The sequence below is a fragment of the Orbicella faveolata genome, unplaced genomic scaffold, assembly GCF_042242905.1.
Source record: "Orbicella faveolata isolate gen_17 unplaced genomic scaffold, um_ofav_v1 contig_2, whole genome shotgun sequence".
NCBI classification, from domain to species: Eukaryota; Metazoa; Cnidaria; class Anthozoa; order Scleractinia; family Merulinidae; genus Orbicella; species Orbicella faveolata.
This window is the reverse complement of record NW_028301547.1, coordinates 25,351,783-25,371,459: the sequence shown is the minus strand read 5'-3', so window position 1 is coordinate 25,371,459 and position 19,677 is coordinate 25,351,783. Positions and strand designations below refer to the sequence as shown.

Genomic DNA, 19,677 nt, shown 5'->3' with positions numbered 1-19,677 from the left:
GCTTATTATTTCGTGTAGTACAGAATTGCAAGGCCCATGATATTGTTTTGTTGGTATTCCATGCAGTAGGTATCTTTTTTGAATTCTGTTTATTCTTTTGTTGTGTTTTATTTTATGCAGAGAAGTATGGTATAACACCAGAGAGACCCCACTCAAGTGTTCCAGTGGAAGACATTATTATCGAGGCGGCCAGACAACTTCCTCTCTACTTCAGTAGGTTCTTTGTTGTTAAGGTGAGCGGAAAATGTCAGTTTCAGTACAGCTTTCTAGTCGTCTATGAACTAAATCAATTCTTTTTAAACAGTCGTAAGCTCGATTGATAATTAGTTGTTGTGATGGTTGCTGGTTAAACAGCTCCAGAATTCAAAATGTGAAATTACAGATTTTTGTGCAACGTGGTCCTCTGGAACATGAAACTCTAGAACAGATAAATTATGCGAATGCTAGAAATTGATACGACCCGTGAGATCCCCCCCTCCCCCTCCCCCAATCCTACGAGAGCAAGCTGGACCCCTGGGCTAAAGCCGATATTCTTTGACGAGGAACCAAATCTGTATCGCTCCTACCATTTGAGTTACAAGGCTAGCTTAGAACAGGTCAGAATCTCCAAAGCGCGGATTAGTATGACTTAGTACTATAATGATTAGTACTACGACTTTGAGGCAGTTGGCGTTCGTTTTGAGTTTGAGAATTTCTAAAGCTTCTTTTTAAATGTTGATACTTTATATGTATTCAGGGTCAGAATGAGTTGCCAGATGTGCATTACTTGGCTGTTTCTGAACACGGTATTAAATTGGTGAAGAGGGAGAAAATAACAGATGAACTCGAAATCGTGAGAAGCATTCCGTAAGTAGCTCTTCACTTCATTTTCTTCTCAGTAGATGTTTTATTTTTAATTTTGCGGTGATATTTAAGTAACGAGTCGATTGCCCTTCTCGGTAAATGGTCGTTCAAAACATCGTGCGAGTATTTGCGAACTTCCGGAAGGTACAGAAGTTTTTTTGTCACACGAATCACGCCATGCTACCATAACAACTTCATGTAAGGACCATCAAGTTGACGCTCTCTGGCGAGACAGTCTTCTGAATACTCGTGACTGTCCGCGCTGGACAATAAGAATCGGAGCAGATCGAGTGTTCAACGAAGATTTGTCGTACACCGAACAAGTTGTTTCCACTATGTAATACAGCTTATGTGGATAACATCGTAGCTTAGAACTGAATGCAATTTGACTTTTGTCATTTTCCAGGTACACAGAGCTGGTTAAGTTAAAGGCCGTGAAGGATAAACTGACACTGACGCTCACGAAGGAAGTCAAAGTTGTTGTTCATACGGAGAGGGTTAGTTTTCTTTCCGTCTTCTTACCGTTGCAAAACAGTACCCGTGGTTCATATTGAAAGGGGACTAACTGGACGTCAGCGAGAGATAGTGGGACTCTGAGATATTAACTGAGTTTTTCTCCTATTTAAATCTTCTGTACTTCTCGTTTTCCACTACTGCTCTACTTCTACTTCCACTTCTACTCAATGCAACTTCTCAATGCACCCACTTTTATGCTAACCGTAGCTACGCCCGGGATTTAAGCCAACGGTAAATCAGGTGGTACAAAACAAAGTACTGGGATGTGAATCCTAGACGATTGCAGTTGACTTGATAAGGCAAGCAGAGATTTATCATTAACCAGTTGAAAACTAGAAAAATCGAATAATCTTTAGCAACAGCTAATCTTGGATCTATCTAGGGGAGTTAGAAGCCATGATCGCAAGAACGACACAAACATGTCCACGGGTGAACCTCCGAACACAAAGTCCTAGAATGAAATGTTTGCGAGGCAAACGGCAGAGGCTTTCAAGATTTGAATGCCCAAACCTACATTCCAAATTGGCTTGCCAAATCGAAGCTTTATGAAAAACATAATTTCCAAACATTTGGCTCCACAACAATATTTTTCATTTTGTTTTGTTTTGTTTTTCACCAATTCGTTGACAATAAGGAAAGCGACTCACAGTGACAAAGACCTGTATCGTCGCTCAGCTGACGAGTGTTTTCTTTTCCACAGGCAGCAGAAGCGAAGCAGATTATTGACACATATCTGCGGCAGTTAGAAAAGGTAACTGTTTCTCGTATCATTGTCTTCGCTGTTTTTTACCAGTTAACTTTGAAACCTGACGGTAGGCACAACTTTAAAATTCGCTGAGCGAGTAAATGTACAGCTGTTTCTTTTTTACGCCTTCTATTTATTGTTTATCATATTTATCCACCGCCCTTGCGGAGTTCTTTTTATCTATTTGGATTAAACCTTTAAATCTCTGCAAGCAAATAGTTAACTGGAGGGATTTTTTCTCAGTTATGAATTCTCTAAGCGGTATTACAATTTCAAAAGTTTGATCTAGGCGCATTGTCTTCACGCGTTCCTCTGTTAAATTGAGTACGATGTCTCTGGCTCTGAAGAAAAGAGAAAATGTCAGACCAAGAGCGCGGGAAGTGGGTCATACTGTAAAATACAACGCTACAACTGACCAATCACAGCGCTTATACTATCTGAAAGAAAAATTAAAATTTAGGCCTCGTCCTCACTACGTCGGAGAAAATTGAAAACGCAGCTTCATGTCTACGATTAGGCCTACAGTCCGCACTTATCCCGCACGAAAACGAAGCTTTTCGAAAACTCTCTTCAAACCGGAGCGGGAGGAATTTGAAAACGCCCGCTTTGCGTTTTAGTGTGGACAGAAAGCATTTTGAAAACGGAGTTTTTCGTAAACAGTGACATCAAGATAATCATTTGATTTCGCATCCCGAGTTTTCCTCAAAAACAAACTCAAAATGACCATTGATTGTTACGTTTTGAAATTTCTCCGGCGTAGTGTGGACGGAAAACATTTCGTACGTTTTCAGAGTGAACCTTCGTTTTCAAATTTCTCTGGCGCAGTGTGGACAGGGCGTTAATCTACCATCTTCTTGATTTTTTTTTTTAGGAGGTGAAATACGTACGGGCTTTGTACGATCATGTGTCACAAGAGTCCGCACTTCTTAACTTCAAGAAAGGTGACGTGATCAAAATCGTTCACAAAGATGACCTGGAGGAAGGCTGGGTTTTTGGCATCTTTAACAACCAAAGCGGGTATTTTCCAGCCGATTTTGTCACACACATTCAAGAGGTAACGTATAGTTCCTTCTAGCTGTAACTCGGTGATCTTTTTTTTTCTTGATCCATCTTGTAGGGCGAGTGAGGAATCTGTCGCTTTGTCAATGATCGCAATGTATCATCTTCTGCGACTCTAACCCTTAATGTTCTATGTTTGATCTCTATTCCCGAAGAAAGTCTTAAGAAGTCTGCTAGTCTTACTGTTGTTCATTCCTCTACTATTGGTATCTCTCATTGTGTCCTTCTTCTTGTCTTGTTCTTTCTTCTAAGCTGTTTAAACCCAGGTTGAATGGCAGGGTATTCATTGCTCTTGACAGACGTCCGTCACTTCCTGGAAACAACTCTGGTCTTCATTCTTCCACTCCCGTTTCTAAAGCCTTAGTATGTGCTCTCCGTTCACGCCTTTCATTTATCATTTAGATGCAGTTGAATTCTTCTTACGACATATCAATATGACGACTTTCATATTGATAAGTGACTTTCATTATATTTCCTAGTGTTCTTTCTTTAATGCGTACCGGCCAGCCTGTTAACACAGCGAGAATCGGGTAATCAGGACCGGGGTATTTGGAAAGCCGATAAACACAAACTTGCTTTTGCAATAAACTCTTTTTGTAAAAAGTAAAATACGTTTCAGTGATTTTCTTAAATATCTCTCCTCTCGCAATGTAATCCTGATTTTTTTTTTTTTTTTGCGAAAAATGCACCCTACCCCTCGCCAGCTTCCTACTTTGAGCTTGAAAACGAGAGTTTAAGAAACCACAACGGTAACCTCAACGTTGTCCTAAGCTTCGTCGTCGTGCTTGCTTTTAGAACTCCCTTTTTCTCCGGCTCGCAGTTGAGCCGATTTCATTTCAAAAACTGAACTTGAAAAACCAGAAGTGACTGAATTTGTTGTGTGACCTTCAGGACCCTCAAGCGGTGCCCGCAGTACGTCCTAGTAATCTGGTGAAAGCGGCTTCTGTGGGGAGTTTGCTCAGTCTGGACTCGGACGGACCGATGTCTGGCGAGTCACGTGGCCGAACCGGAAGTGTCAAGTCCACCAAGTCTGACAATTCACAATATAATTCCGATAAACACTCCATGATGGAGTTTGCCATGCATTACTTCAGATATGGAAGGTGAGTAGTGGTGGTGGTGAAAAATTGTGTGCTCGTGTTTTAGGTATTTTAAACCCAACCATAACTTATGGATTTGTAAAGATGAGTGTTAGTACTTAAGGCTGTTGTTTAGTGGCCCAATTAGTCTGCTAGGGCTAAATACATTTGATACTTAAAGGTTCTTGTCTTATCTTAGGGCCAAGTCGCAAATAATTGAAACTGAAAACAACCCACGCGGTGCACTTATCTATGGGATTTGTTTGTGTGCCGCTGTTTTATCTTTTTTTTAATTCGTATAAAATCTACTAGCGTTCTATTCGGAATGCCGTTCTTTGATTGGCGACGCTACTCTCTAGCTATTCTGCTGTAGATGGCGAGTAGCCCAGCAGTGTGCGGTTGGTAACAAGATGACGGCCCCTTTTAGCGTTTTCGAAGTGTCTGTGAAATTTTGAACAACTATAGCAGATTTATACTAAAACTATTAGAGTATTCGAATACTATCAGAAATATACTACTCTCTATTTCTATGCGTGATATTCGACTCGTAGCGGCACCCTCGTCAACTATCACGCTATCAAAATCTCAAGCTCATAATCTAATTGTTAAGTAGAAATTTGACCTTGGCGATGCTCTGCCTGTATTTTTACAGAGACGCTCTGGTACGGGCCGAGGACGGTACCATCCGAGGTACAGTTAAGGTGCGAGGAACTCTGGGACGATCGTCCAAAGGTTAGTGTGTTTTTTCGTTTTACTGAATGTGCTGCTAAGTTACTAAGTTACAAGATCCAGAATGTAGTCTTTCAATTACAAAAGCTGTTCATGGTAAGTTTGGTGCAAAAACTCGAATATTGAGTATTTCTATAACCACAAAAAAGGCCCTTGCGAATTTGTTACCAAAACTCTGAAACGGACATGACGCTGCAAGGGGACGCCATGTTTCCAAGAAGTTCCTGTGCGGGGGTTTATTTTTTTCTTAGAATTATATCCCTGGACAGCGTCAACTTGTTGTTATCTTGTGGGGTGTTTAAAGTTCATTTTCTTTGTTTGCACAAACAGCAAGTCATAAGAAAGATAAAGCAGAGTGGACGTGGAGTGGATTAGCTGAACTCGTCAAGTACAGCAGGGTAAGTTCGTACTCATCTTATAGTTGTTAGGTGTGGTGGTGTGTCTTTTGATTCACATAAGTTTGCCGAATACACGACTTCCTCCCGTACTTACCAGCGGTTACGCAGTTTCCTGAGCTTTTCCACTGGTCATGCGGTTTCCCGCGCTTCTCCATTAGTTACATGGTTTCCGCGCTTTTTCGCTGGTTACCTGTTTGCCCATATTTCCCCACGTTTTCCACGGGTTACATGGTTTCGCGCACGTACTTTTATCCCAAGTAATTAATTAATCCCGCATAATTTTCAGAAATTGTCCTTAAAGCAGTTGATAACTGTTTATTGAATCGCTTTCTTTGTTTAGGTCCCAATTCAAACATCACTTGTGAGGCTTGACTCTACACAGCTCAATAAACTAGCAGTGGAGACTTTCCAAAGTAAGTACATTACAGTAATGTAAATGAAAACCATTGCTGGAGTTAATAGTTCAAGATTCAACATGCAAACTACAGCTCCCTAGCTCATCTTTCCAATCTGTACTTTTACTGTTACCGCAACTTTATAACCAACGTTCGATTTTAATATCGTTGACCGTGAGTGTCACCTAAAATATTGACTTGGTGCTGTCTCATTGTTATACCGAACAGTTCAAGATTTAGTCGTTATTAATGACTATGTGTGAATGTGGGAGGCGCGGTGGCCTCATGGTTAGTGCGCTCGACTCCGGATCGAGCGGTCCGGGTTCGAGCTCTGGTCGGGGACATCGTGTTACGTTCTTGGGCAAAACACTTTCTCACAGTGTCTCTCTCCACCCAGGTGTATAAATGTGTACCAGTGAATTTTGCTGGGGGTCAGTTATCCTATGACGGACTAACATCCCATTCAGGGGGGAGTAGAAACACACCTAGTCGCTTCATGCTACAAATACCGGGATAAGCTCTGGCCTGACGTAGAATTTACCTCTTTACCTTTATGACAATGTGCTGTACGTTTTGTTATTTTGCAGTGATCATGAAGTTCATGGGAGACTTACCGATGTCCAAGCATCTAAAAGAGACAGAGATTGTGTTCAACTTGTTGAAGGTGGGTTTAAACACCTAATTCATCCTTACAACAGTAGTGTGTTTGTCATCTATACTGAAGGCAATAGCAAGGACGAACCAAGCGATCTTGTCATGATTCATCCTCAAAATGCTCAAGCGTCTGTTTGAAAGCTCAATTCGTAAAATGTGAAAGGCTCGTCCCTTATACTCCTCGAAAATTTCATTACAATGGTGACCCAAGAATTTCACGGCGATTTGAAGCAAAAATTCAGCGCCACCTCCGGTTGCCGTTGCTTTAAAGCTTGTAAGAGTTTGAAGCGAAACTGTGCAAGATTTCTTTTAGTCTCGTAGGTCGTTGGCAAACCCAGTAACGAGGCGATAACCTCGAGGGGGATAACAATTGTTCAATAGGCCATATTCGTATTCTCGGCATTGGACTGGAACTAGCTTGCAACTGAGGCTGATGTGGGGAGTCTATTCAACTGCAAACGAAACTCTCCCGCATGAGCCTCTACTTCAAGCTAGTTCCAGTCCTATACCGAGAATACGAATATGGCCTATTCCCTATGCATTCGTGGCGTACCAAGCCCATCGTTTCAGTGACTGTGTTAAATTTAGGCTTGAAAGAAGATGTCTAAAAACAGACAAATGAAGATTTTAGAGAGACGTGGATTTTATCGGTCAACCTGCATACTAACAGCGTATTCTTATCATGTGGTTCATTTGTAGACGTGCCGTGAAATCCCAGACCTAAGAGACGAGGTTTACTGTCAACTCATCAAGCAAGTCACCAGCAATAAGAGCCAAAAGCCGTAAGTACAACAGATTCTTGGCGTAAACCTTGTTTGCCATCGATGTTCTTGTTTTCCTTACTGCGTCGCAGATTTCTTCAGTTGCGCCATCAGTAAACACGGGAGGGGAGACGGGTATACTTCGCTGAATTCTCGATGTTTTGCAGCTCGTTGACAAAAATGACCAACCTATTTCAGTCCTTTATATTCTTTGCATGGTCTCGTTGGAAATCGCACCAACACAGTGAAGTTCAACAGTATATAGGCAAAGGGAAAAAGGCCTACGACACCGTAACACTCCTCGTGTTTCCTTGCGTGATTTGTCTCATAGGGCTGCTACACCGTGACTCTTCTCGTGTTTCCTTGCGTCATTTGTCTAATAGGGCTACCACTCCGTGACATTTCTCGTGTTTCGTTGCGTGATTTGTCTAATAGGGCTACCACTCCGTGACACGTCTCATGTTTCCTTGCGTGATTTGTCTCATTTTGAAGGCTGGAGGGAACTAATTCGTGTAATGTTTGTGTTGTAGTGAGAGCGCAAGTCGAGGCTGGCGACTGCTGATAATCATCACAGCTTACATTGAGTGTTCAGATGTTTTCACGCCTTATCTGGTCACGTTCTTACAGAGCACGGCTAGTGATCCCAAAAGAGAGTTTCATGGTTAGTTTGTGTGTTAAACGTAAACGAGGCGTTTGACGATTTCATGAACATCTTTTGCTTTCAATGATTTAACTGGTTTATTTTTTTGGAACCGTGTTGGCATAAACTGTACACCACAGTTGAAATGAAAGTGTGAATTAAGACATTCTTTGTAATGCTTAAATGTATTGTATATTGAAAAAAGAGGTAACGATAAACAGAGAAAAAATGAGGGGGGCTACGTATAAATAATGAGATTGTGAATGAAAAACTTAGGCTGAATGTTTCAAGATGCGCCATCGGTAAGATATCTCAGTTAACCTGCTCCTGTTCCAGGGTGAAGAGTTCAAATGGAATGTTTCTTGTGTTTAAGGTGCGGCAGCCACGTGTGAAATGAATTTAATGAAGACGTTCAAGTATGGTGGAAGAAAAACACCTCCCAGCAGAGAAGAATTAAGCCAACTAGTGGTGAGTATTAAAACTGAAATATACACAGCTTAATTGGGAGCAGGGATGGCGCAGTGGTGAGAGCGCTCGCCTCCCACCAATGTGGGTTCAATTCTGGCCCGGTGTCATATGTGGGTTGAGTTTGTTGTTGGTTCTCGCCTTGCTCCCAGGATTTTTCTCCGAGTTTTCCGGCTTTTCTCCCTCCTGAAAAACCAACATTTCCAACTTCCAATTCGATCAGGATGGAGGAGCCGCGTGAAAACCTGATCAGGCTCATGTGGCTTCCTCTCTGAATATTAATTTATTTGTAGTGAATTTTGTATTATTCTTATTTTTTGTAGCAAGGACGACAGACCAAACGACAGGTCTTTGTTCTCCCTGGAGGAACTCGAATGTTGAAAGTTCAAACCAGTTCAGTGAGTACCAGTTGATTTATTTCGTTAACGTTAGTAATGGTGTAGTTGTTCATTTGCATTTTCACCTACGCTGCACCCAATCACTTAAGGAGTAGTGTCAGACAGCGGTTTAGAACAAGGTCAAACCAGGATTTAGACATTTCAAGTTTACTATGTGACGAGCTCTTTCTATTGGAGTCGCTGTTTTGACACGGCACACCACACTTGTTTCCCTTCCGAACTTCACGCGAAACTCGTTATCGAAGGGTTGATCGAGCTCTTGGAAACGATATTTTGACTGCTATTTTGCTCAAAAGGACAGTTGGTCAAAGTACTCACTTGGTTAATTGTTTTCCTTTAGACTGGTTTTGACGTCATCAAGGAAATATGTAATGATATGGATTTGATGTCAGAAAATCATTACAAAGAGTACGGACTTTTCACCTTCATGGAAGCACGTAAGTCTGCAATAAAGAGCAATGGCTTTAAATGTCTTGAGAGTAGTAGTTTTATCGTGTGGTGTTTTCTGTGTCTAAAAAAACTGCCATGTTTCCTTCATCAGTCATAGCGAAGATCGTGTACTAGTCTGTCTTGTTTGTCTTATTGTGTTGTGCTGCTGTTAACTTCCCTATTGTGTTTGATAGAAAACGTAATGGTGCCAGTTCAGACCACAGATTACATTATGGATGTGGTTAGTTCTATGGAGCGACAGGAATTCGCCTTCAGCTTGTGTTTCCGCCGTGTGTTGTGGCTACAAGGCCTGAGACTTGATAATGAGCTGCTGGTCAGCGTCATCTACCATCAGGTAAAAACCGGTCAGACAGGTTCTGGCGGCTTTGTCGTGGATAATGGATGATCGGCGCCAAACGTGAATTAATACCAATGCAGTATACAACACGAGCCACTGATATTGTTAACAATCATGGTGAATTTTTTTTGTTTTAACGCAATTTTTTTTTTTCTGCTTGGTGTTTCATTGGAAAGCAAAAAGTGCTTTACGGTTGCGTAATTAGTGAAACGAAAATAGTAGAATAAACAGATTTAAATTCCAAGTAAATCACGAAGAAAAAACAAAGAACACGCAAAAAGCAAGACATCTTTGCGAGCACACTGTCCAGAATTTTTGTTCTGCAAATGCCATTCGTTGAAAGTCATTGTTTAAAGCACACAAAACACTCCTGTTGGCATTAGAATATCTCACTGTATGGAATAAGGAAAAAGGTTTGTCATAATCCTATGTGAATTTATAATTTGTTGCAGGTATTACCGGACTATATGGCAGGGTATCTACTAGCAACACACGGTCGATCATTTGGCGATGCTCAGGTAACCTCTTGGAACAGTTTATTCTCTTTATCTCTCTTCTCTCCATCGAACTGAACGTCTCAATACTTAGCAGATTAATCACGATCTACACTGTTCTGGCCCCAGTTGTTCGAAGGCTGGATAACGCGATCCACCGGATAAATCACTATCCAGTGGATAAGTGTTTACAAAACAAACCACGCTATCCGCTAGATGGTGATTTATCCGGTGGATAGCGTTATCCACCTTTCGAACAACCAGGGCCTGATCTACCTCTTGTCATTTTGTGCTTACAGGAAATACGGGTGAACAGTTCTCTGTTTGAACACTCAGTTTTTCCCCGTGCTAGAGATGTATATTAATGAAGATTTGACCTGGAACATTTGACGCCGATGACGTAACTCTTCATTATTTCGTGTAGTGTCTTCCGATTGGTTGTTACTGGGTTTTGAATTTACGAGCACTAGTATTAACCAATCGGAGTCTCCACACCGATCTGAACAGAAGTACGTCATCAGAATGGTTTTTCTCAGGCGAAATGTGAGACGTTAGTGGAAAATTGAACGGGTGAAGGGAAGCGTCTAATTACCTTTTCCTCTTAATGAGCAGCAGTTTTGTTGATTCTTCTTTTGTAAATATCCCGTTTTTGCTTGTAATCTAATGCTTAGTTCACACTAGCGACATAACGACATAAACTTAACGACGTAAGAAGGACGTTGTGTTGTTATGTTTGCAATGTGAACATCCTGACATAATGACATAACAGCAACATGACATGTTCACACGACTGACATAAGCGATTATGTCGTTATGTCGTCATGTCGCTAGTATGAACTAGGCCTTATAGGTTCCATTGGTCTTCAGTTTCAGAATCAGATTGCGGAGCTTGGAGCACTTCAGTATCGAGCTCGTGATCACTCGATTCTTCATGCAAACCAGTATGTCTGATTTCTTATTAACTTTGTGCAATAATTTCTGTGTCGGAAGGGACAGTGTTACTGTGGAACGTCTGAAAACTGTGAACGCCTCGATTTCATTCTGAGAGATCAGTTTTGCACTGATCAATCACGATAACGTTAAGGACATGATTTAATGGCATCACGACATCAAATTTGGTAAACTGTAATTTATACTATCTGTCTCTTCTAAAGTAGTTACTCGTTCTCCAATTTATTTGTATATTTGTTGGAATTTGGCAATAATACATGAAATTTACGAAATAGGAACTTCAATAATAAGCCGGCATACTTTCCAGAGATCAGTTAACTAAGCGTGTGAATTGGTTTGTCTTTACTCAGTTCTGAAGTGGAGACTCTGATACCAAGAGGAATGCTTGACAAATTACGACCTCAGCAGTGGATGATTCTCATACAAGATCACTTCCGGAGCTGTCACACACTCTCCCCTCATCAGTCACGCCGGAAGTTCCTTGGTGTGTAAAAACTTTTAGCAGTTTTAGATAACGTACCTTGTGCTTGCGAGGTTTTTTCTTTAATTGTACCAAAAAGTAAGATGTTTCAAAATGACAATGAAAGAAAACAAGCTGATCCCCAACATCTACATCGCAAAAATTTTGTGCAGATAGTAACACCAGCTTCCCATTTTTGTTGCAGAAACTGTTACCAGGTGGCCATATTTTGGGTCAACTTTCTTTGAAGTGAAGGTTAGTTTTGACCAGCCGAGTGCAAGGGAAATACACACATGGAGCTATCGTGCGGCACTAAATTTTTGCGGGAGATTATTTTTGCGAATCGACGATTTTTTTTTTGTTTTTTTTTTGTTTTTGTATTTTGTATTTTAACTAATTTCTGCGATTGTAAAAGACTGGTTTTTCTTGCTGGGTATTAAGTTTTGCGGTTTTTGGAAAGTCGCGTTTAATTGAAATTTAAACATTGTGGCGTGTTTTAATTAAGCTGCAATTGACAAGTGAAACAACATGTAGAGATGTAAAACACAGTAATCCAGTAATCTATGTCACTATCACAATTACATCGTGCTTTTGTGTGACTGATGCTTTTTATGTTGCTTAAAGCGAGCAGCAAAACAAAAATTTGTTGCAGAAAGTAGAACTCGAGTCTTCTTTGCACAACATGTTGCCTCAGCCTGCAACACTGTATTTTGCTGCGAGACAAGTTGGTCACAAACGTGGTAATACGTGCAACAGAGGGTTTCAACTTGCAATGCAACAATGTTGCGAGACAAGTTGAAGAAAAATGTTGCCCGTATTACCGGACCTTAAAGGTAAAATTTTGCTATTGGAGAAAATTTTTGCGGGAACTATTTTTCTGCGGATCGTGGAAAAAAACCCAAAAATTTAGTGACACACAGTATTCGCCTTTCAGAAGGCAGAGCGACTGAGTGCTCAGGACACTTAACTTGTAACGCTTAACTTGTAACTTTTATGCCTCAAGTTTAAATTTTTAATCCTACCACCACCAACACGTGTGTCATTACAAACAACCATTGGTCGGCCTTTCCTCATTCGAAATTCGTTATTTATTTCTGTTTTGTTTGAAACACTCTAAGAAGTGATTCTGCTTTGGGGTTCTTGAATTTCTTGGCCAGTTTTGGAAAGGCTTTTTTAAAAGCTGGTTTTCAATCAACGTAATTTTTCATGTAGAATATCAAACACGAGAGAAAGCGTGCCACCACATTTAACAATCACCAAGATGAGTGTTCGAAACACAACAGGTAGCGGAGTATTTTTGACGAAACCAGAGGTGTTTTAGTTTGTGATGAAACACTATCTCCCGCTTCAGTCTTCTTGTATGGTTGGTTTTAATTTGATTGCATATTTACTATTACTATTTTCAGAAATGCAGTAACCCCGCTGTTTCAGGAGACTGTATTTTAGCAGTCAATAGAACTGGAGTTCATTTCTTGAGTCACGCGACAGTGGTAAGTGAAGACTGACTAGAGTAGAACATTTGATGCTATTACGTAAGATTTGCGTTTTACTATTTAATCATTAACTCTGCTTAAAACGATTTTGCAGACACCTACAATCATGGAGAAAAGTCCCTGGGACACTGATGTAGTAGAACTGAAGAAATATCTGTGTTTGGAAAAGCACTACTATCTTTAAAAATCGCATTTCTGTTATCCCCTCCCCACCCAATACAATGTTGAAACTCAGTACAAATTGCAGGTACTAGTTTTCAACATTGTATGTGGAGTGAGAGGAGAGGCTAGGCAGGTGACGTTGTATTTCCGTCTGGCGTGTGTGCAAAAGCGTCAAAAGAGCAAATTTGTCCTTAGACTTTTGTCCACGATTGTAGTTATAATGCAGATCACATTTAATCATCCTTGTCTGACTTGATGTTAACTTGTTGCAGCAAACTCTGTTGAGCGAGCCCTTCATGAGTATCATCTCCACCAGGCTTTTAATATCGGACAAGAAGAGACAGTTCTTAGATCTGAAGATTGGAAATCCTATGATGCAGAAGGTCACGCGCATGGAGACATTCCAGGTAAGTACGAGTGCATTTGAAACGTTACAGCCTCTTAGCTCGCGTTACACGTTTTGGGCTTGTCTCGTAATCTTCCTCTCCACGTGTTAATAGCCCTGTCCACGATTAAATTACAATGTAATCCAACATGGCTGCCAGACAATTTTGGGCCGAAACAAAATTGCTCGAAATTGCCTCACGTGCGGGATTATATTGCAATGCAAATGAGGAAACGTAACCGTGAAAGGGACTACTAGGTTAAGCAATCTGTTGTCGTTGATTAACTTAAGATGGAGACTGAGAGGCCCTTTATGTTGACTTTCTTTTCCAGGCGAAAGAAATTTCCAATCTCATCTATAAGTACGTATCTTTGCATTCATCGGCAAAACAGGACGGTCAAGGACTGGCAGTGGTTCTGAGAACCCAACAAGAATACCAGAAGATGTGAACCCCTATCAATATTGGACTCCAATGGCCCTTCAGGTTCAGGGCCGAAAAATGTTCCAATATGGATGCCCGGAGAACAAAATTCTTTAAGATATGTGTACCACAGCAGTTGTGGTTCTGAGAATGGTTCTTCTATTTTTGAAATCAGGAAAATAAAGTTTTTCCCCGTGTAAATTCAAACCTCATAGACTAGAAGTATCGACAGAGGTTTGAAATTTATACCTGTTCAAAATGGTGAACATAGAATATTTCAATGAAAACTCTCTATTCACTCAGTGTGAGGCGTGTATATAAATTTGAATTGACAATACAATGTAATAGAAATAGACCTCCAAATATTTTTGCTCTTTGGTATATTTGGGCAGCGAGAAAATATAAAGATGTATTATAACCAGGAATGTTTTTTTATGCTACGAATTCAATCTCCGTATTATATGTTTCTTGTATTGATTATTTGATTAGGTATTGATTAGTTGAGAGGGCGTATTTTGATGATGTTGGATGGTCTAGGCACGTCGCAGGCCGATAAGCGTGTTGTTACATTTATCTGAGAATCATCATATTTTTAAGCTCTATTCGCAGCCGTTATTTGGGTCTCGCAACTCTTTTCGGAGAAGAGCGTTGTGTAACCTTTAAAATAACAGCCTTGAGCCACGTTAATTATATTCTTTTTTTTTCGAAGACTTGTTTTTCCCTGCTTTGCACTTAACAAGACAGCAGACATTTTGTGTAGATGAGGCATTTTAAATCTCGTTTTCTTTTGTAATTTGTTTTTTCCTTATTATTATTATTATTATTATTATTATTATTATTATTATTATTATTATTTGAAGTAAGCTGGTTTCATACGTAATTGCATTATAAATTACATTCAGTCCGTTGACGTCGAGAACGCAAGCACAAAACTGGATTTCTGCTCTTTTCAAGTTTTTACCTTGTTCTAGTAATGGGACCCTAAAGGGAGAATTTATGCAATAATTTTTTCCTTGTCAATAACGACGCTCTCTCGTGTCATGTTAGTACAAACATGCCAAAAAATATATCGTACAACTGGGAAAAGGAAAGTAAATTCTCTTTTATTCCTTACAATCAATATGAGTTTTTGATGATTAATGCTGATTGGGAGCGTTTTGCCTACGATTTAACATTGTTTCGCTATTAGTTCAGGCAGTTTGCTAACGTAGTAGGTCTATTATTGATACCTAAGCTTTTATCTTAAAATATTCTTACTGAATAATTGCATTAGTATTGCACATTTAAAGAGTTGTATTGGAGGAAACAAAAAATTGTTGCAAAAACGGAAAAAAGTTTAACAAAAATTTGTCTTGCTGAAAAACGTGGTGGAGAAATGAGCCCGCTTTCTTTACACTAGAGAGCAGCGGCGCTCATCCCGATACAAATTAATATTTTTAATTAATTTTCAGGGCACGTAAACTGCTCCTAAGTGAAAATGAAAATAATTAATTTTACATATCAACTAGCTTGTTTCAAAAAAATGTATATGACTTGTATTGTTTGTATCTTTTGCAAAACAGTTCAATTGGTTCTGGCGAATTCTACTTAGCGCTATTTGAGTGAAGAATAAAATAATGTAGAAATCAATTTATCCAATCTCGCCCCAAGGGTAAAATTCCACAATACAAAAATTTGTAGTAAGGATCTTTTTGCATTAACATTTATTATAATGGCCTATCAGAACAATGCAGTTGAAACTTTGTGGCTATGTCAGAATGCATAGTTTGTCAGAGTGGCAGTTAATGTAACCAATAATTTCAAATAGATTGTGGAGTAATATAAAAGGTTGTCAATCAAACACGCGTGTGAGAAGGCTCACTGTAACATGTTAGTTTATTACTGTTCAATGAATTTTGTGTACCACTCTGTAGTTACGTGTACGTAACTCCAGTGACACTATAACTCGCTTAGAAGGCTAAACAGAGAGGAATATTTCATACGTAGACATTAAATCCAATTTACTTTAAATGCGTTTTCTTGTCTGATTACCGACCTCGTTACCAATCGCTGATATAGTGAAACCTGTATTAAGCGGACCCCATATTAAGCTGACACTCTCTATTAACTGGACACCAGCTGAAGTCCCAAAATTTTCTTCCCTCATTTGCAGTAAAATAAACCTGCATTCAGCGGACACCTCTGTCAAGCGGACGCAGACACCAATATTAAGCCATTTTGTTGCACGAAACCTGCAATAAGCGGACACTTCAAGAGCGTTTTACTTCTAAAGGTGTAGCTGAGGCTCCCTTAACATTGTTCAGCGATGTCGTTCTCAAGCTAAGTGATTATTCCAGATTGACGCATTGACTGACTGGACACTCTCCTATGTGCAGTCTGTTCTTACACGGTGTTACACTGGGTTACAAGAGAGTTAAAAATTAACTATTAATGCACAATCTATTAGAACCTGTTTTGACCGGACACCCTGTATTAAGCGGACACTAGTCAGGGTCCCAAGGGTGTCCGTTAAATAGAGGTTTCACTGTATACTCTAGAAGACCTCTTCAATCGGCTCCTTATCTCAGACCCAGATTTTTCGCACTTTGATGAGTGAGAAGATCTGGACCCAAGACTAGCCCAAGCAGACTGGTATCCACTGCACGGTAGCGTTATTTTTTTTCCAAGGGATTTATAATTAGGGGTGGAGTCCTGCCATGCAGTAACCAATATTATTCCTTAAACAGTCGTATATTGCAACCCTTTTTCATATTAAAGAGCGCATTCGAAAGCACTGATGTCGCTTCTCCAATGGACGGACCATCACCTTTAGGTTCTTCACAGAAGCAAATAAATGATAACAAACGGGGCACGCGGTACTCATTCATTATAAAGGTTTGCAGCCCTTGGGATTAGCTATCCAGCGGGACGGATTCAAAAAGCTCAGGCCTTTTAGATTCAGATGTCTCGTAAGTATTCTTCGACTACAAAAGCCTGTTATACCTTGTTATACCTACTTTCTGTGTAGTGTTAACAAAATCATCATACCTTTTTTGAACGAAAATGGTCAAAATCTGTACCCGTTTTGAGACCAAAACAGCTGAAAACCATATATACTTTGGATCCTCGACAACGAAAGCCGCATATGCCAAACTAGCCTTCCCCCTACCACTCCACACAACCCTACACCCCAGCACGACTTTATCTAGCATTCTGTAATTGTTGTAAAGTACTTCCACAAACTTCACTCATTTTTAACGAATGATAACGTAGCTAGAGGGATTTATAGTTGAGTTTAGTGGGAAAATAAATTCACTCTTCGATCAGTCAGTAGAAGGGTTGTGAACATTTTTTTTGTGGTAATTCCGCTGACTACTGTATTTCGCAAGAAAGGCGTCGTTTGCACCATAGAGAACAAAATGGCTGCAAAGGGTTGAAACTCATCTTTCGCGTTTGGAGTCGAAAAAGTGCTTCCAAATTAGTTTTAATTCAAGGATCAGGATATTTTAGTGCAATGAATGAATAAAGATGTTTGAAATAACTCAAGTTCTAAAGACAGAAATATCGATATCAGATTAGACCTCGATTCGCAATTATAATTTTTAAGGCGATGCGAGTTAAAATAAAATGTGGATTTTTTCTCATTTGATAGAAATTAAGTTTATTGTAGCTATTTTCCTATAAAGTACTGTGTACATCATAACTCTCAAAAATTTTCCTTATATCTCATTACTCCATTTACAATCAAAACAGCAAAGTATTCACCTAAATAAGCTTCACGATTATTTGTAAACTAATGGTTGTTGTAAAATTTATGCCCTGCTACGCAACATACAAACATACAAACATACATGACGGGACGCACGGGGCTTCTACTGTAAGTACCGCAGAGAAATGGTAGGAAATCTTGCTAGCATTCCTTACATACTCTCACTAGGGTTCTTCGTCTTGCGGCCAGGGAAGGGGTCATAATCTGTTTCAGTGAGATGTGGATGATATTAAATGAAAATAAACCAGAAAGGGCCGATGGAATATGAGAAAAGCTTTAAAATGAAGTCACGATATTAATAGTGCTTTAAAAGTAAATAGTGCGTTCGAGTCACTCCCGATGCTTTCAAATGATGGCGGACTCCACCGACGCCAATAATCTGGAACGGAACAAAACAAGGCCATTATATATCGGATCACGTCTAAACAAATGTGAAGAAAGACTTGGGCAGGAAAAAAACGTGACCGGACAAAACCGGGTAATGCCGATAAATCAAGTAATCCCGCAATGATGAACGAATTACACAACATGAACCTTCCTCTGCTTCTCCCCCTGAACCAAGTTCAGATCTACGAACTGAACTTAAAGATACCAAAGTGCCTACGAACGGATGTTGAGCGCGGCGAGCAGACATAAATGTCTTGTTTACCCAATGAAAGACATGACAATAGACTCTGAGCTTGCATCGAGATGCTTGTCCGGGCGTAAAGGAGCGTTTGATTAATCAATCTAACACAGATCTTAAGAAATAAAAACCCAGATGATCTGGAATATTTGTCTGAGTATGTCGTTGGCAGTGGGAGCCACGTGCAGTATTATCATGCTCGGAAATTGAAGTTATTGTGTAGAAAATATCGCACAATTACACAGCCGAGGGCAAAAAGAAAAGCGCGAGGAGAAACTTAGTACATGGAGCTAAGATAGATTGTCAGTGCTTTAGGTGACAATGCGCGGCTACCAATGGCTTGGCCAATCGCTTGGCCAATGGCTCGTACACGCAACGAATCGTAAAGTCCGTAAAAGTCCGTAAGTAACGACCTCCGAAAGAAGTGAGCCCAACCCCCATCCCCTGAAAATAGAGGAACTAAGGTTCAAAAGCATAATTATTTTTCCAATCACTAACCTGAACAACGTGCGATAAACTGATGACGATTCAACTAGGGAAGGTATAGCTTATTCCAAGAGGCGTCATGAAGCGCCCTAGTAAAACAAACCCCGCAAAATTTTCATCAAGTTACAAGAAGGCACTAACAGTACCTTTTCTACGAATTGAAATTACTAAAATTGACAACTTTGCATCATTTTTAACAGGAACGCATAAAAAGAACGTTTAATCATATTGAAATTAAAACTCGACCAGAGCAGTTTAATATTTGTAAAGCAGACTAACGTAGCAGTGCATCATGAACAGTAAAAATAGTTTAAGGTAACTTCCATCACGGTCTACATATAAAGTGCCCACCATGTGCCAACAACATAAATTTGAACTGGAACAAAAAATTTCTAAAAGATTTACAAGAACTCAGTGTTTTTACGAATTACACCCAGAGCCTTAGTGGAATAGAGCCCAGTTCTCATAGAATTAAAAAAAAAAAAAAAAAAAAACAGAAAGAGATACTTACCGTAGAAGTTATTTGCGTCCCCTCAAGGGGTGAGAGATTCTCGCCCATATCAACTTTCTCTTCTCTCGTAAGTTCTCGCGCGTTTAAATATGCTCCACACTCGCGTTTTAGGTAAGTGGATCCCAACCAATGCTTACCTAACCTTTTAAAGATGCTACTTTTAGGCCCTCCCCCAAATCTACACACGTGTATTTCACTTTTGGAAAACTTTCGATTTCCACAGTGTTTGGGTTGGAGAATCTCGCCCATATCAAATTTGTTTTCTCTAGTAAGTTCTAGCGCGCTTAGAGATGCGCCACACTCGCGTTTTAGCTGCGTGGATCCCAAACAATGCTTACCTAACTTTTTAAAGAATCTACTTTTAGCCCTCCCCCAAATCTACACACATGTATTTCACTCGTGGTGAGAGATTCTCGCCCCTATCAACTTTCTTTTCTCTAGTAAGTTCTCGCGCGTTTAGAGATACGCCAAA

At 40.0% G+C, this 19,677-nt stretch overlaps 1 protein-coding gene across 2 annotated transcripts in view; it reads left to right on the top strand.

Moving 5' to 3' along the window:
- The window catches only part of LOC110049813 (unconventional myosin-XV-like), a 57,658-nt gene extending 41,813 nt beyond the window's left edge, over window positions 1-15,845 (top strand). For both annotated transcript variants that reach the window (XM_089290500.1, XM_089290501.1), the window contains exons 38-60: window positions 121-233; window positions 737-846; window positions 1,250-1,340; window positions 2,060-2,110; window positions 2,976-3,158; window positions 4,055-4,266; window positions 4,895-4,974; window positions 5,302-5,369; window positions 5,710-5,782; window positions 6,352-6,428; window positions 7,118-7,200; window positions 7,710-7,840; window positions 8,193-8,287; window positions 8,608-8,682; window positions 9,023-9,119; window positions 9,306-9,466; window positions 9,922-9,987; window positions 10,831-10,904; window positions 11,265-11,398; window positions 11,580-11,629; window positions 12,781-12,864; window positions 13,302-13,436; window positions 13,747-15,845. In XM_089290500.1, the coding sequence (XP_089146626.1) occupies window positions 121-233; window positions 737-846; window positions 1,250-1,340; window positions 2,060-2,110; window positions 2,976-3,158; window positions 4,055-4,266; window positions 4,895-4,974; window positions 5,302-5,369; window positions 5,710-5,782; window positions 6,352-6,428; window positions 7,118-7,200; window positions 7,710-7,840; window positions 8,193-8,287; window positions 8,608-8,682; window positions 9,023-9,119; window positions 9,306-9,466; window positions 9,922-9,987; window positions 10,831-10,904; window positions 11,265-11,398; window positions 11,580-11,629; window positions 12,781-12,864; window positions 13,302-13,436; window positions 13,747-13,863 (2,360 nt within the window). In that variant the 3' untranslated portion in view covers window positions 13,864-15,845. The remainder of the gene's footprint in view (window positions 1-120; window positions 234-736; window positions 847-1,249; window positions 1,341-2,059; window positions 2,111-2,975; window positions 3,159-4,054; window positions 4,267-4,894; window positions 4,975-5,301; window positions 5,370-5,709; window positions 5,783-6,351; window positions 6,429-7,117; window positions 7,201-7,709; window positions 7,841-8,192; window positions 8,288-8,607; window positions 8,683-9,022; window positions 9,120-9,305; window positions 9,467-9,921; window positions 9,988-10,830; window positions 10,905-11,264; window positions 11,399-11,579; window positions 11,630-12,780; window positions 12,865-13,301; window positions 13,437-13,746) is intronic.
- Window positions 15,846-19,677: the final 3,832 nt, after the last annotated feature.